This window comes from Nerophis lumbriciformis, linkage group LG14 (genome assembly GCF_033978685.3).
Source record: "Nerophis lumbriciformis linkage group LG14, RoL_Nlum_v2.1, whole genome shotgun sequence".
Lineage (NCBI taxonomy): Eukaryota > Metazoa > Chordata > Actinopteri > Syngnathiformes > Syngnathidae > Nerophis > Nerophis lumbriciformis.
Genome location: NC_084561.2, coordinates 21,123,820 through 21,139,099, shown reverse-complemented (window position 1 = coordinate 21,139,099; position 15,280 = coordinate 21,123,820). Strand labels below are relative to the sequence as shown.

Sequence of the window (15,280 nt, the reverse complement as noted above, 5' to 3'; positions counted from 1 at the left end):
ACAGGATCTATGAATGATCACACGGTTTCTTGGTTGTGTGGGAAAAGTCTTGAAGAATGCTTAAAGACACCATGTGCGCGTGACTGTGCGATGATGTATGCACAATCATTCAGCCTGCCATGTTCACTCTGTTGTATATCTAATCCATGCCTCTCCTAATTTGCTGTGTTGAACTGTACGGATGTGAGGTTGCTGAGTGTGACTGTAAACAGCTTGTCTCGCTGTGCTGATACAACGAAGCATCATTTATGCATGGGAGAAGACTGGGCTTTATACATGCACACTATTAATTGTGCCATACTAGCAGCAATAAAAAAACAAAGGGTTTGGCCCAACTTGGGGTAACTATGTACTTTCTTCTATGCACAGTAACAACGAGTAGATTGATTCTTACAGTCAGTCAACTAGACATGACAACTATCAATGCTCTTGAGCTACCGGTAATTGTCTATTGGACAGCGTGGCGAAGTTGGGAGAGTGGCCGTGCCAGCAATCTGAGGGTTACTGGTTCAATCCCCACCTTCTACTATCCTAGTCAAGTCAGTTGTGTCCTTGAACAAGACACTTCACCCTTGCTCCTGATGGGCCTGGTAAGCGCCGTTCATGGCAGCTCCCGCCATCAGTGTGTGAATGTGTGTGTGTGAATGGGTGAATGTGGAAATAGTGTCAAAGCGCTTTGAGTTCCTTAAAAAGGTAGAAAAGCGCTATACAAGTACAACCCATTTACCATTTATTACTTGGAGTTTACGGACGTCAGGTCCCGCTCACGTTCCGCCAATGAAATATGCGTGGTGGTCAAGTTAGCTGTTCTCAATGGGTACTTGGCGCCACTTGGTCTTTCTAGAAGAAAAGATGCCCTATGCTTGGGGGTATTTTTGGCTGTATGAATCGTTCAAATCACAAAAAGAATAAATGTTTCTTCAGAGTTCCTCAAGAGGTAATCAAAAAGGGCGGAAGAGTGCAAGATTTGACGAAACAACGAAGAGAAAAGCAGCTCACACTCCAATCAGAGGGGGCAGAGTCGAAGAATGCTGAAGTTTGCAGTGAGCACTTTGTTAAAGGTTTGTTTGATATACTTTAACGGTTATTATTTCCCATTTAAGTATTTCATTATTTGTATTTCTTAAACATATGTTTGCTACAAGTGTTCCGGAAAGCACCAACTAAGTGAGTCTAAATAAAACAAAGCAAATGTCAGCCAAACCTAAAAAAGTTAAGCTTTTACCAAAGAATTCATGGAAATGAATTACATAGTCGACCTGTGATGACATCTCAGAGGGGCAACAGAGCTGGGGGTAAATGACTGCCGGGTGGGGAGTTGAGCCCAGGCTAACACTGGCACGATTTGTAAAAAAACACACATTATGAATATAAACACGCAGTGTATAAATAACATGAGAAGATTGAGTCACCAACGTTGGGGATTCTTTGTTTGGGCACTTGGTTCCGCGGAATGATACACGGGCAAACATTCTTTTAGGTGTAATGTTTGGCCGTGCAATACCTGAAATGGTATCCAAAAATCAGGGCAAACTTTTGCAGAAAAAAATAATCCTATGAAAAGTGGGGCATACAAAAACCATGGTACAGTGTATTGAAAATGTTTTACTTTACTCTTTAAAGGGATCCTATTATGCCAAACTAACTTCTTACCTGTTGGTACCTGTTTTTGTGTAGTTGGAATCCCCATTAGTCACAAAAATGTAAAATCAAACCAAGGAAGCATTGCGAAAATATTTATAAAATAATCTTGCCTTCCTTCAAACTTGTTTCAAACAAGCCGTTTGGAATTGGAGACTTTAGTGACATATTTTGCCTTAGTTATGTCAGCTGAGATCTCCAAATACAGTAGAGATTTCCCTGAAGAGCTTTGTGCCAGCCTGTCACTTTTATTCAGTTGTAGTCCAAAGTTGCAGTCAATAAGTTTCTTCTTTTTTTCTATCCTCCAGTTGTGGTGGCAGACTGGCTTGTACATGCACATGCATGCAAAAATCCTCTGCTGTTGCCATTTCTAATAAAAAGTGGGATATAGTTCTTACTATCAGTCAGTAAAAAAAAGCACAGAGACTTTCGCTGTAACTTATAACTGTAATTGTGGTGTAACACTATCAGTCAGTAGACTTGATATGGAAGCGCTTAAAACTACAACATGGCACAAAAATAAAACCGCCCACAAAACAGCGCATTCTGAAGAGACGGCTAGAAAGCGGCTTGAAGATGGTCAGTAAAACAAAATCTATGTAAAAGTTTGACCACCATTATATGCTATGTAGACCACTAGGAAGTGTTTTAAATGTGGAAACAAAATCATACTATGACCCCTTTAAATAAGTATATTTGTGTTCAAATATAGCTATGTTTTATATTTTAGGTTTAGATTTGCTAAATGACGAACCAAACATGTATATACATACAGTATTGGATACACACTTACAAAAGAGTATGTTTGAACTAGACGTGGGGGAAATAATCGATTTTTAGAAATTACAGAAATGATTAGTAAACGTCAATAATCAATAATCGATTTATTTGTTGTAAATAAAGTAATGCAGACAGTTTTAAAATTTGGCTGACTGCAGTGAGCCACCTCACCAAGAGTTCCAACCAGCTCCTTTACTATCGGCACTTATTGTCCAGTTTTGCATACATTTACTTCAATTTAAATAATGTGGGAATTAATTTAACTGTTTCTTATTCCAAATATTATTTTTTTTAAGTTGCAAGTGATGAATGCTTATTTAGTCAAACAAAAAATAAATGTAAAACTTCATCAATATACATAAATTAAAGATTTTTTATCAAATCGTAGCTCCTGAATTGTAATTGTAATCGAATGGTGAGGTGCCCAAAGATTCCCACCTCTAGTTTGAACCTCAGAAAAACATACAATGTAATTCAGAGTGCAAGCACAGTAGTTCACAAAGTCTGTGTACATTTTAAAAAATGTGCAACTGTTTTATTACCCAAGATCATCATTTTATTATTCTCAACTTCCTTTCTCTATTCAGGGCAGCTGTGCACACAGCCTATTTAGATTAAAGACGATTTTAGGGGGTCTTATATTATTTGGTTTTTGGTTGCATTACGGAATTTATGATTCACTTTGACTCACTGTCCAGGTAGCCAAACTCCACTGTTACCACAAACCACAGACCTCCTGCCTCCATTCCTTTAGTTATACAAGGCCACATGTCTGAGTTGCTGTTTCCAAGCCAACATTCCTTGCGCGCAGTGGTCACCAACCTTTTGGAGCTCAAGAGCTCTGGTCTCGGCCATGAACCAAATCGAAATCCCCTGTGATATTTTTACATTTATTTTTTATCGATGTTCATATTGATTCTAAATATAAAAAAGTTTTTGTATAAAGGCTTAAGAAATTAGATTAGATTAGATAGCACTTTATTGATCCCAGAGGGGAAATTAGATTTTCAGCACAATCCCATTCAAGATCAGACAAAACACTACAGGGAGACAGAAAAAGGATAGCTGACGGGTCAGTCAGACAGTCCAGCGCCCCTTTCAAAAAACTAAACAAAATGTAAGAAACAGGTATACGTAGGAGAATGGGGGAGAGTAAAACAATATTCAGTCAAAAGCTGGACCCCAGGGCGGGGGTCCAGACTGAAGGAATAAATAAATAAATAAAATAAAATAAAAAATATATAAATATATATACACACACACACACACGTTAGGTCAGGAAAAAACACAAGAGGCTATATCATCCCTACAAGCCTATTTCGCAGGTTTTTCCTGACCTAACGTATATTCCGCTCTACCCCGGTATTGAGCACTGTATAACGGATAAACCACAGAAACCTGGACTATATATAAACATATATATACATATATATATATATATATATATACATATACATATATATATATATATACACACATATTTATATATATATATATAATTTAATTCTGCTTCTGCAGTGTCCCCTGGGCCAATAACTAACGAGTCACGGGCCGAAGATGGACCCTGGCGCACCCCTGCTTATGTTGCTCTTCGTTGGGGGTTTGCACGCATGGAGTGGCATCGGGGTAAGTGGGAGTGTTGCTACGACTGGAGCCGGTTTATGTATTGCAACAGTCAATCTTAACATGACGTTGAATCTCAGTGTTTTTTTGGGGGTTTTTTTATGTTCACATCATGCACATGAGGTGAGCCGGTGCGGTGTGCGCTAGTTGCCTTGTCTCAGGGACTGAGCTCGATACTGGGGTCGATGGGGTGAGAGCCTTGAGAGCAGCAAGGCGTGGTGGGTGAAAATGCATGCTTGTTGGTCACTCACTATGTTTCCATGCACTAAATTAGTCTGATTTCTCAAATAGTTCGTTTTTTTGTATATTCACACCCACGTATGAAGTCCAGGTGTCCATGCACTCTCTCTAATGCAGGGGTGGGCAAACTATACAGCCCGCGGGCCACACTCGGCCCACCGGTCCCTTTACTCCGGCCCGCCAAATATTAAAACAAAATTGAGCAAAGATCTGTTTTGAGAATTGCCACAGCAAAATACTACTAGACTTCGACACACTGGGAAGAAGGTTGATCAACAACACTGCTGCCCCTAAAAGAGAATGTAAGTGTTAACCCTTTACAACCATTTTTATGTTTCTTTGATGTTCTGATTTGTTATTGTTGAAAAATAGATGTATTATGATTAAAAAAGCCCATGTTTGAGAAGTCTACTCTTAGTTCCAACAGATATGACACGCTTTGAAATGCATCATGTGCTCGCCCGGCCCGTCTGTCAAATTTCAAAAGCCAATGTGCCCCCTGAGCCAAAAACTTTGCCCACCCTTGCTCTAATGCGACTATTAGTCATATGGCGTATGCCTCCTGTACACTGGGGGGCGCTTATTTCCTTTTAGCGTGGATAAAAATATTGCTTTTCCAGTTGACCTATGATGTCACACTAGCCCCTGTGGCTCCTTTCAAGTTACCAGCCCAGCTCTGTGGTACGTGATGTCTGTTGGCACAGATTGAAAAAAATATGTCTCTAATGGCTATGCTGATGTTAAATAAAAATTAGCAGCAAGAAATAATCTTAGATTGGGCTACGAACATGACGCTACTACCAAGAATGTATCGGTGCGGATGCATCTCCGAAGCAAAGACATTTGAAGGAATTTTCGGTCTGAGAATCATGGAAATAAAACCTTGTGTCAGAGTCTATTTAGAAGGCTCTGTGGATTGATGGAAGGAGTTTTAAATCCGAAGGAAAAGACCGTTCTTGCCCAGGCTGATACTTTTCCAGATGAAGACTGCTATTGTTCTGGACTATCTTGCCAGTTATGCCAAATACAGAGTTATTGCTAATCAGTCGGGAGTGCACAAATGCAGCATGAAGAGGTTGGTTAAAGTTAAAGTACCAATGATTGTCACACACACACACTAGGTGTGGTGAAATTTGTTCTCTGCACTTGACCCATCCCCTTGTTCACCCCCTGGGAGGTGAGGGGAGCAGTGGGCAGCAGCGGTGGCCGCGCCCGGGAATCATTTTTGGTGATTTAACCCACAATTCCAACCCTTTGAACACTTTATTATTTTCCTTGTAAATTGTATACACCTGCTTCATTCTCTTCCATCTCATTTGTATTTCGTTCGGGAGACCGAACTAAGACGACATTCTCCATTTCCTTAGTTACCTTTTTAAATAAATCTCTGTTTCTTTTTTTCTACCATCGACACACTTGAAAATGTTCTGTTCTTTTAATTGCCTCTTCATTACAATTGTTGCCCAAGTTTTTATTGAATGGTATCAGCTTCCGGGTTGTATCCATTGCGTAGAAACTGGTGCAAGCGTGTTAAGAAGAGTCCCGTCCAGTCGCACACACCACCTCGTGAGATCTGGTTTCCAATCGCATAATCCAGGTCTGTTTGTCCGACTTTTCAAAAACCAAACACGATTGGATTAAGGTGTTTTAGTGAGTTGTAGGAGGCTTATTGTATTTGAGAAATCAGACTAATTTAGTGCATGGACACTTACTGGCTCTTCCAGAAGTGGAGAACACCAATGTGATAATGCATGTATTTTCGGGATATACCGGTCAAGTCCCACAGATTGACTGATTGATTGCGATCGACGGGTTGGTGACCCCTGTTGTACTCAAGGGGGAGGCAATATAAGGTTGAACACTTATATTCTGAGTTCATTCTTTGAGGTTAAAAAAACACAAAATATTTTAATTTGTTTGTGGTCCTTCAAAAGCACTTTTTAAAATGTACAATCAGGGTCCTGCCAAGTGAAAAAATTATGAGTTCTTAAAGGAAAACGGAGCACAAAAAAGCAATGTTTTCAATTGTTAAAAAGTTTGCAAAATATGGTAGTTTCCCCTCGAATTAAATTAGATTATTCTCCAGAACATTTGCTCAAAGAAAAATAAGTCAACCAACATTCCAACATCACAAGTTACAGGGCAATGGGTTCCTTGTCAAACTAAGTCAGTATAGAGAACCTGAAATTGTATCTAAGTATTTGTTATTCATACTGTAACAGTACAAAAACCTGGGATTGAACCGAGTTGTTCCGTTTTGTCTAAACAAACTGTTTATAAAAGTTTGTGTACACACAATAGTTTGGTACAAAATGCTGTATTTCACAATTTCTCCTGGTAATAAGCATTTTTTTATATACTAATTTATCAATCAAATTGTAGGGCCTCATATACAGTTTCACAGACTCTAGGGGGTTCATGTGAATTATTCTTTAAATGATGCACTATTGCTGTGGGAATTCACTTACCTTGATCATACGTGAGAGGTCTCCGGCATCAGCTAGCTCCAGTACTATGTTTAGCTCATTGTCCTCAATAAAAGACGCATGATACTTTATCACATTTGGATGGTTCAGTTGCTGTGGGAGAAACAGAAGAAATGCAACAGAGATATAAACAAAAGTAGAACATCGTGGACACCTTTGACAAACAAAAATGTTATTTTTGATTACGTCTTAAAAAAACTAAATACGGTTTCCTTCTTTTATTCAAACTTGAAGAAAATAGTTGATTGTTATAACACATTTACATCAATGTATTGTATTTTTGCCAGACAGAGATGCAGAACTTTCCACAAGCTGTAGAGGCTAATTCTACCAACTTGCTCATTTGTTACATCAGTGCATTACTGTTTTATAGTCATTAGTGTTATCCAACTACAACAAACATTAAGGGTCTGTGCGGTGGGTTCACAGGTTTTGAGGAACTACTCCAATATACTGCTGTCCTGCAGATTTAAGTTATTCTAAAATTATTTAAAGTTCAGAATAGTCCCCCACGGACAAATATAAAATAAGCACACAGCAGAGTTTTCTTCCATCCATGGGTACTGGCATTGTTAAATGAAAGTCCAACTTTTTCTTCTTGACTGGATCAGTCACTCTCCCGTTCTCATCGTCATAATCAACTGGCATCTAAGACGGAACTTCTCGTAAGCTTTCCGTTCCCAACAGTCTCCTCCTCTCTCTCCTCATTTTGCTTTTGAACATAATTTGCAAGAGACCGCTTCATTTTTGGAAAACTGTATCCCAAGGGGTGGAGTGGCTGCGTTGTGTTCTGGCAGCAAAATGTTTCCTTCTGTCCCCCATAGAGCTTCAAACCTTCCCACGAAGGATTTGAGAGGATATAATCTCCCTGATATTGCTTGCTTACTGATTTGTCCATTATTTGTTTAGTTATTTTTCTGCTAAAAAAAAAAAAAGCACAACCCTGAATCCAATAGAATGGTACCTCAACTTACGAGTATCTCAACTTACGATTTTTTTTTTTTTTTAAATACCAGCTGTCTCTCAGCTTTGTGTTATGATTACATTTCAAGTATCATTTAAGTTACGAGCCCCAGCGCCACTAGAGGCCATAGTAAAAGTCAAATGAACGCCAGAAAATTGCCAGTGAAGAAAACTATTTTTTCTTCACTAGCATTATCTTATAGCTACAGATCGACATATCTTTGTCCTCCAACCATTGGAACTAAAATAGGGAGTATGAAGGACAATGCTGAGAAAAAGAAACAAATGATACTCATTGAATAAAATAAATGATCACTATCATAACCGATGACGCGACTGACATTGTGAGGCAGTTCTAGCCTAGCAACGCTAGTCTGCAGAATCGGCAACATCTGGAAGCGGGAGAAGTCAGCTATTATGACAGCCGGCTTTATTCAGACTCCCTAACAAAATACAAATGAGATGGAAGAGAATGAAGCAGGTACTGTGTCGAGGTGGGGGAAATAATGAATGTTTAGATGCATTGCAATTGGGACATAATCGATTAGTAAACATCAATAATCGATAATCGATGTATTTATTGTAAATCAAATACTTTAGACAGTTCTAAAATTTGTCTGACCGCAGCAAGCCACCTCACCGAAAGATCCCACCAACTCCTTTATTTTAGGGCACTTATCTTCCAGTTTTGCACACATCGTAGCTCCTGAATCGTAATCAAATTGTGAGGTGGCCAAAGATTCCCACCGCTACAAGGCAAATAAGAAAACACAAACCGCACTCCAAACTGATTAACAATAACGCACAACTGGCAAGCGTATCCAAAACAATAGCAACCCTCATCTGGAACAGTGTCTGCCTGGGCATGAACAATCTTTTCTTTCGGATTTATTAAAACTCCAATCCACAGAGCCTTCTAAATGAACTCCGAGACATTGTAAAGTTATGTTTCCATGATTCTCCGTCTGAAAATTCCTTCGAAACAACTCTCTACCGCCAGTCTTTCTTTGCTTTGGACCTGCATCCGCTCCAAGACATTCTTGGTATCAGTGTCATGTTCGTAGCACAATCTAGGATCACTTTTTGAAGCTGTCTGCTACATAACATCAGCATAGCCACAGCCATGTCATCTGTAATATGTAGCAATATTACAGCGGACATTAGGTACAACAAGAACTGGGCTGTTGACTTGCAAGGAGCCGCAGATGCCTTGTTTTGGTGTGACGTCAACCGAAAAAGCAATACATTAATCCACGCCAAAAGGAAATATGCGGCCCCAGTGTACGGGAGTCACACGGCGTATGACACTGGAACTTCACATGTAAAGTATGTGTGGAAATACTAAACCCAAAACCAGTGACATTAACACGTTGTGTAATTCGTAAATAAAAACAGAATACAATGATTTGCAAATCCTTTTCAACTTATATTCAATTGAATAAACTGCAAAGACAATATATTTAATGTTCGAACTGAGAAACTTCTTTTTTTTTTGTTGCAAATAATCATTAACTTAGAATTTAATGGCAGCAACACATTGCAAAAAAGTTGGCACAGGGGCATTTTTACCACTGTGTTACATGGCCTTTCCTTTTAACAACACTCAGTAAATGTTTGGGAACTGAGGAGACCAATTTTTGAAGCTTTTCAGGTGGAATTCTTTCCCATTCTTGCTTGATGTACAGCTTAAGTTGTTCAACAGTCCGGGGTCTCCGTTGTGGTACTTTAGGCTTCATATTGCGCGACACATTTTTAATGGGAGACAGGTCTGGACTACAGGCAGGCCAGTCTAGTACCCGCACTCTTTTACGATGAAGCCACACTGTTGTAACACGTGGCTTGGCATTGTTGTGCTGAAATAAGCAGGGGCGTCCATGGTAACGTTGCTTGGGTGGCAACATATGTTGCTGCAAAACCTCTATGTACCTTTCAGCATTAATGGTGCCTTCACAGATGTGTAAGTTACCCATGCCTTGGGCACTAATACACTCCCATACCATCACAGTGCTGGTGCCTATAACAATCCGGATGGTTCTTTTCCTCTTTGGTCCGGAGGACACGACGTCCAGTTTCCAAAAACAATTTTAAACGTGGACTCGTCAGACCACAGAACACTTTTCCACTTCGCATCTGTCCATCTCGGATGAGCTCGGGCCCAGCGAATCGGGCGGCGTTTCTGGGTGTTTCATGATGAATGGCTTTGGCTTTGCATAGTATAGAGTTCTAACTTGCTTGCACGTACAGATGTAGCGACAAACTGTAGTTCCTGACAGTGGTTTTCTGAAGTGCTCCTAAGCCCATGTGGTGATATCCTTTACACACTGATGTCGCTTTTTGATGCAGTACCGCCTGAGAGATCGAAGGTCTGTAATATTATCGCTTACGTGCAGTGATTTCTCCAGATTCTCTGAACCTTTTGATGATATTACGAACCGTAGATGGTGAAATCCCTAAATTCCTTGCAATAGCTGGTTAAAAAATGTTGTTCTTAAACTGGACAATTTGCTCACGTATTTGTTCACAAAGTGGTGACCCTTGCCCCATCCTTGTTTGTGAATGACAGAGCATTTCATGGAAGCTGCTTTTATACCCAATCATGGCACCCACCTGTTCCCAATTTGCCTGTTCACCTGTGGGATGTTCCAAATAAGTGTTTGATGAGCATTCCTCAACTTTTTCAGTCTTTTTTGCAGGGATCAATTCCAAATGAGTGAAAATTTGCAAAACAAAGTTTTCCAGTTCGAACATTAAGTATTTTGTGTTTGCAGTCTATTCAATTGAATATAGGTTGAAAAGGATTTGCAAATCATTGTATTTTGTTTTTATTTACGATTTACACAACATGCCAATTTCACTGGTTTTGGGGTTTGTACAAAAACCCAACTATTTAACAAATCCGACTAATTTAGTGCATGGAAACAGTCACTGAGCAAGAACGTTCGGTGCTCCAGAGGCAAAAATCCAACCACAAACATGAAAGTAACATCTGTGGTGACCACGTTGGTTTTCCAAGGTAAATGTTGTACATTATCGCTACTGTACCGTAGTTATTTGTAGTACACTCAATTATATTTAGAACACTTTATCCATCCCACTTTGTTAACATTTAGGCATTTGAACAGAAAAAGTAGGAGAAAAAAACAATCAAACCATTAAAATACAATACAATCAAAACAGAATATATACTAATATATTATTGAGGCAGCGGGTGGTTCTGATATTACAGAATATATGATCTGTGAATATTGTATTGTTTCCCATACAAACTACTGTACTGTAGTTGTTTGTACCACTATTGCACTGGTTTCAAACAACCTTTCTTATCTACAAGTTTTTTTTTCTTTTTCACTGCATGTTGCATGTCAAAATTGTGCTCTTTTGTGAGAGCCAAGCACATATTTCGATTCAATTCAATGGGCGGGGTTGCTTTTAATATAGACTAGTATTTGAGCTTGGTCGTGGAACGCAGTCTGCTCATAGGCTGAGGTACCACTATAATTGGTTCATTCAATGGTTAAAATAGAACCTTAAAAAGACCCCATGTAATTCTTTACATTCGGAGCGTCCAAACGTTTTACACCAAGCACTGCATTTTTTTTGTCCTCTCTATAAGCTGCCATGACCCATATCACACATGAGCCACATGGGAAAGAAAATAATCAAAATTATGTCACTTGAACCATACAGCATAAATCCAGCCTGAGACAATTTGGACAATTCTATGCTTTCGCAGCTTCTGGGTGGCTATTCACTCTCCAATGACTGGGACCCTGCGCACAAAATAAGTTCTATGAAGACATGGTTGGATAATTTTCCTGGTCTATATACAGCCCAGTCAAAACGCAATTCCAGCCTAAACAAAATATTTAAGGGCAACTTCGATGGAGGGTGTAAGCTACAAATCGAAATTACATTTTATCTACGACTAATACCCGTACTGTATATTTTAGTAAATTTTGATTGAGATCTGCAACAATGTAACAAATAAAATAATTTGCGTTCCATATTTTATACGCATGGACCAAACGGAAGGATTTTGTCCTCTAGTGTGACAAAGCTGGGTGACATGTCACAACAACCCCTCCAACTGTGATGACAGCAACTCGTGCGAGACACAAACACACACAAACACATCCACGCCTGACAGGCTGACATGGATGGCAGTCAGAAAAAACAAGCATGATGGGCTTATCTCGGGATAAGATTATTTCCTGTTGGTTGGTCACTAAGGCAGGCACAAGACTTCCCAAGGTAAACAAAAAGTATTTCAATACCGAATGAGGAGGGTGACGAGAAATGCGGTACGTACATGGGAGGGACACATGAAACAAAAAGAGCATGATAGTGAAAGAATGGAAAAATAAATAAGATGAGGGACAAGGAGGGTAGCTGGGGGAAGGGCTAAGTGAAGAGTTAAAGAAGAGAGAAAGGAGTTGAAAGGGAGATACATTGAAAGCTGGAACGATGGCATGGCAAAGTGTGTGTGTGGAGGGGGGGGGGGGGGGGGGGGGGTGATGTGAGCAGACAGAGCAGTGTGACATGCGGCCTCGCTTTCTGTGCTGTGATTAAAGAAATGTTCATGCCCTGAATGATGCAGAGAAGAAGTGAAAGGAGGGCTCACTAGTCACTACAATACATTGTGCCATGCTACACCATCCAGCCATCTATGCATCCCTCAATGAGCCTCCTCACTACTATGTCTCCATGTTTCCCTCTCCCTCCAATGCCCTCTCCCTTGCCTGATATATTTTTGGCTCAGAAGAATAGTTCCACACGTCTTCGCACTGCAACATAGCCACAGAGCAATGACAAGCCCCCCCTCCTCATCCCGTCTATACCCAAACCACTTCGCTGCAGACGAGGGATATAAAACTGCAATGTTCACGTGCAGGTGTTTATGAAAATGACAGATGAAAAATGCAAAATCATTCCTTAGGAAATAATATCATACAGTTGTGCATAATTATGTTGGTACACACACACAGTGGAGGTAATTACCAAAAAGATATACTGTATACCGTAATAACTGTTCAACAAAACCAATTTCTTGTCAGCCTATGTATTAAGGATGTGCACGACCATTAATTAGGGTTGCACAATACACAATATCAATAATATAAATTTGGCTGACGATACAGGTGTTAATACTACCTTTATATTGTGATGATGCATTATGATGACCAGTGTACAGAAAATTGTCTGTAAAGAAGCATGTATACCTAGCCACATCATGCTCTGTCACTGATAAGAAATATGGTAACAAATTTCCCTCTTGGATTTCGGGTAGCTTTCGTGGCGGCGTCATTAATACCCAGTTGCCAAACAGAAAATGGTGGGTTCGATCCCCACACAAAGATGAAAATATACAGTAGTAAGTTTTCAAATTTCATGTTTTAATGATGTTAAAATTGTTTAATACGCTAAACTTCAGCATATCAATAAAAAAAAGTGGACCGTTACAAAACATGGTGATTGTCAAATATGTTAGATAATATAACACGTGATAGTTCTATATCAATGAAAGCTTTAGTTATTCTGGAAATGCATTGCATTGCTCAAGGTAATATTATTTAAATAGTGCTGGGATACACATGATTTCAGCCTTTCAAAGCTCCTTTTGTACCTCCAATTTTTGACCTCGGTATTTGTCAAATCCTAGTTGAGGCAGACAAACGCTATAGGGCCGTCCCGTTCATGTGTATGCGCGTGTGCTGTGCCTGTATGCTGTGCGTGTGTGTGCCTTTAAAAGGCGGTGCTTGTTGCCAAGTCAGCCAGAGCAGCATTTTAGCTCAGCTGTGTGTGTTAGCTAAAAAGGGAACTGCACTTTTTTGGGAATGTTTCCTATCGTTCATAATCATTATGAAAGACATGATGATGGATGTTTTGTTTTATGCATTCTACGTATTAAATAAGTGTGTTAAAAAGTATGCTTACAAAGGAGCCTTTGGGAGCCGCTCAATTCTGCCTATATCGCGCTTAAAAACCATATCCAAACACCTCCATTGAGGTTTTATATACATGATGTAAGTATCCATCCATCCATCCATTTTCTACTGCTTGTCCTTTTCGGGGTCACTGGAGCCTATCTCGGCTGCATTCGGGCGGAAGGCGGGGTACACAAGTCGCCACCTCATCACAGGGCCAACACAGATAGACAACATTCACACTCACATTCACACACTTGGGCCAATTTAGTGTTGCCAATCAACCTATTCCCAGGTGCATGTCTTTGGAGGTGGAAGGAAGCCGGAGTACCCGGAGGGAACCCATGCAGTCACGAGGAGAACATGCAAACTCCACACAGAAAGATCCCTTCGTATTGTGAGGCAGGTAATGGGTCCCATTTTTATAGTCTTTGGTATGACTCGGCCGGTTTAAACTCACGACCTACCGATCTCAGGACGGACACTGTAACCACAAGTATATATGTAATATAGTAACGGGCACATTTATAATAACATTTAATATTTACATATTTTGATCATTTTAATCACACGCGGCACATTAATTTCAAAAACGCATCTCGTTTGCTTTTTTTTTTTTCATGAGAGCCAGCAAACATAACAAAACATCACTTACTGTAAAAGGTCTGCTGTCATTAGGATGCTGACTGCTAGTATGTTCATATATTCCCATTTAGGTGAAGAATGACTCATAATCCTCGCAAAGATGGGGAATTTACGGGGAACTTTGAGTACATGTGCTATTTTGTGATCTTGGCAATGTTTGTGATGTTTGTTATGTGGTAGGTCTTTGTATTGCCTATCTAAGATGTTACTTTCTCTGTATGTTTAAATGGATGTCCTGATCTTGCTGGCTGCAAAACAAGCTGATCTTCGGGCACTAATAAAGTAACCTAACCTAAGAAAAGGGGTGGAGGGACAGGGGGGCCCATGCGTCTTGTTGTGTCTTACTCGCCAGTTCCCGGTCCTAAATGGCTGTTACAGTGTACTAACTTGTTGGATTATATCCTCAGCCATCTACTTTCCAGGTGAGATGGATGATTTATGATCTAAAATAAATGTACATGGAGCAGGGAAGCGAGGAAACAGCAGTTGATGTAAATTTTGGCACACACGGTAGTGATCACATGGCTGCTCTAAATAGTTTGTCTGCGTTAGCGCTTATAATAACAATATCACTAATACTTGGTTAATATTCAAGTCACGAAATTTAAATTAAATATTGTTGGCGCTTTTGTATGGGTATTGATTGAATTGTATGGGCAGAATAGAGGACCTCCAATTGGTTCAGCTGTAAACTGACTTTTATTTACCTTTATTTAATTATTTGGAATGCATTAAAAAAAAAAAAAATTCGCTGTCATGTTTGTGAACGATAGGCAAAATTCTAAAAAAGTGCAGTTTGAACACACTTCACTTCCTACTTACTGTGTGCCGCAATGCGCAGAGGATTCTGGGAGATGTAATTTATTTACAGACACAGACATTTATTTACCAACACTAAATCGCCAGAAAATACTACACTCATCAAATTTTCAATTAATACCATCATACGTCGCAGTATTATTGAGAAGACTTTAAAAC

General features: G+C 39.7%; 1 protein-coding gene across 2 annotated transcripts in view; it reads right to left on the bottom strand.

Annotated features, from left to right (window-relative positions):
• The window catches only part of nek7 (NIMA-related kinase 7), a 141,896-nt gene that overhangs the window by 33,019 nt on the left and 93,597 nt on the right, over nucleotides 1-15,280 (bottom strand). For both annotated transcript variants that reach the window (XM_061975858.2, XM_061975859.2), the window contains exon 5: nucleotides 6,753-6,863. In XM_061975858.2, the coding sequence (XP_061831842.1) occupies nucleotides 6,753-6,863 (111 nt within the window). The remainder of the gene's footprint in view (nucleotides 1-6,752; nucleotides 6,864-15,280) is intronic.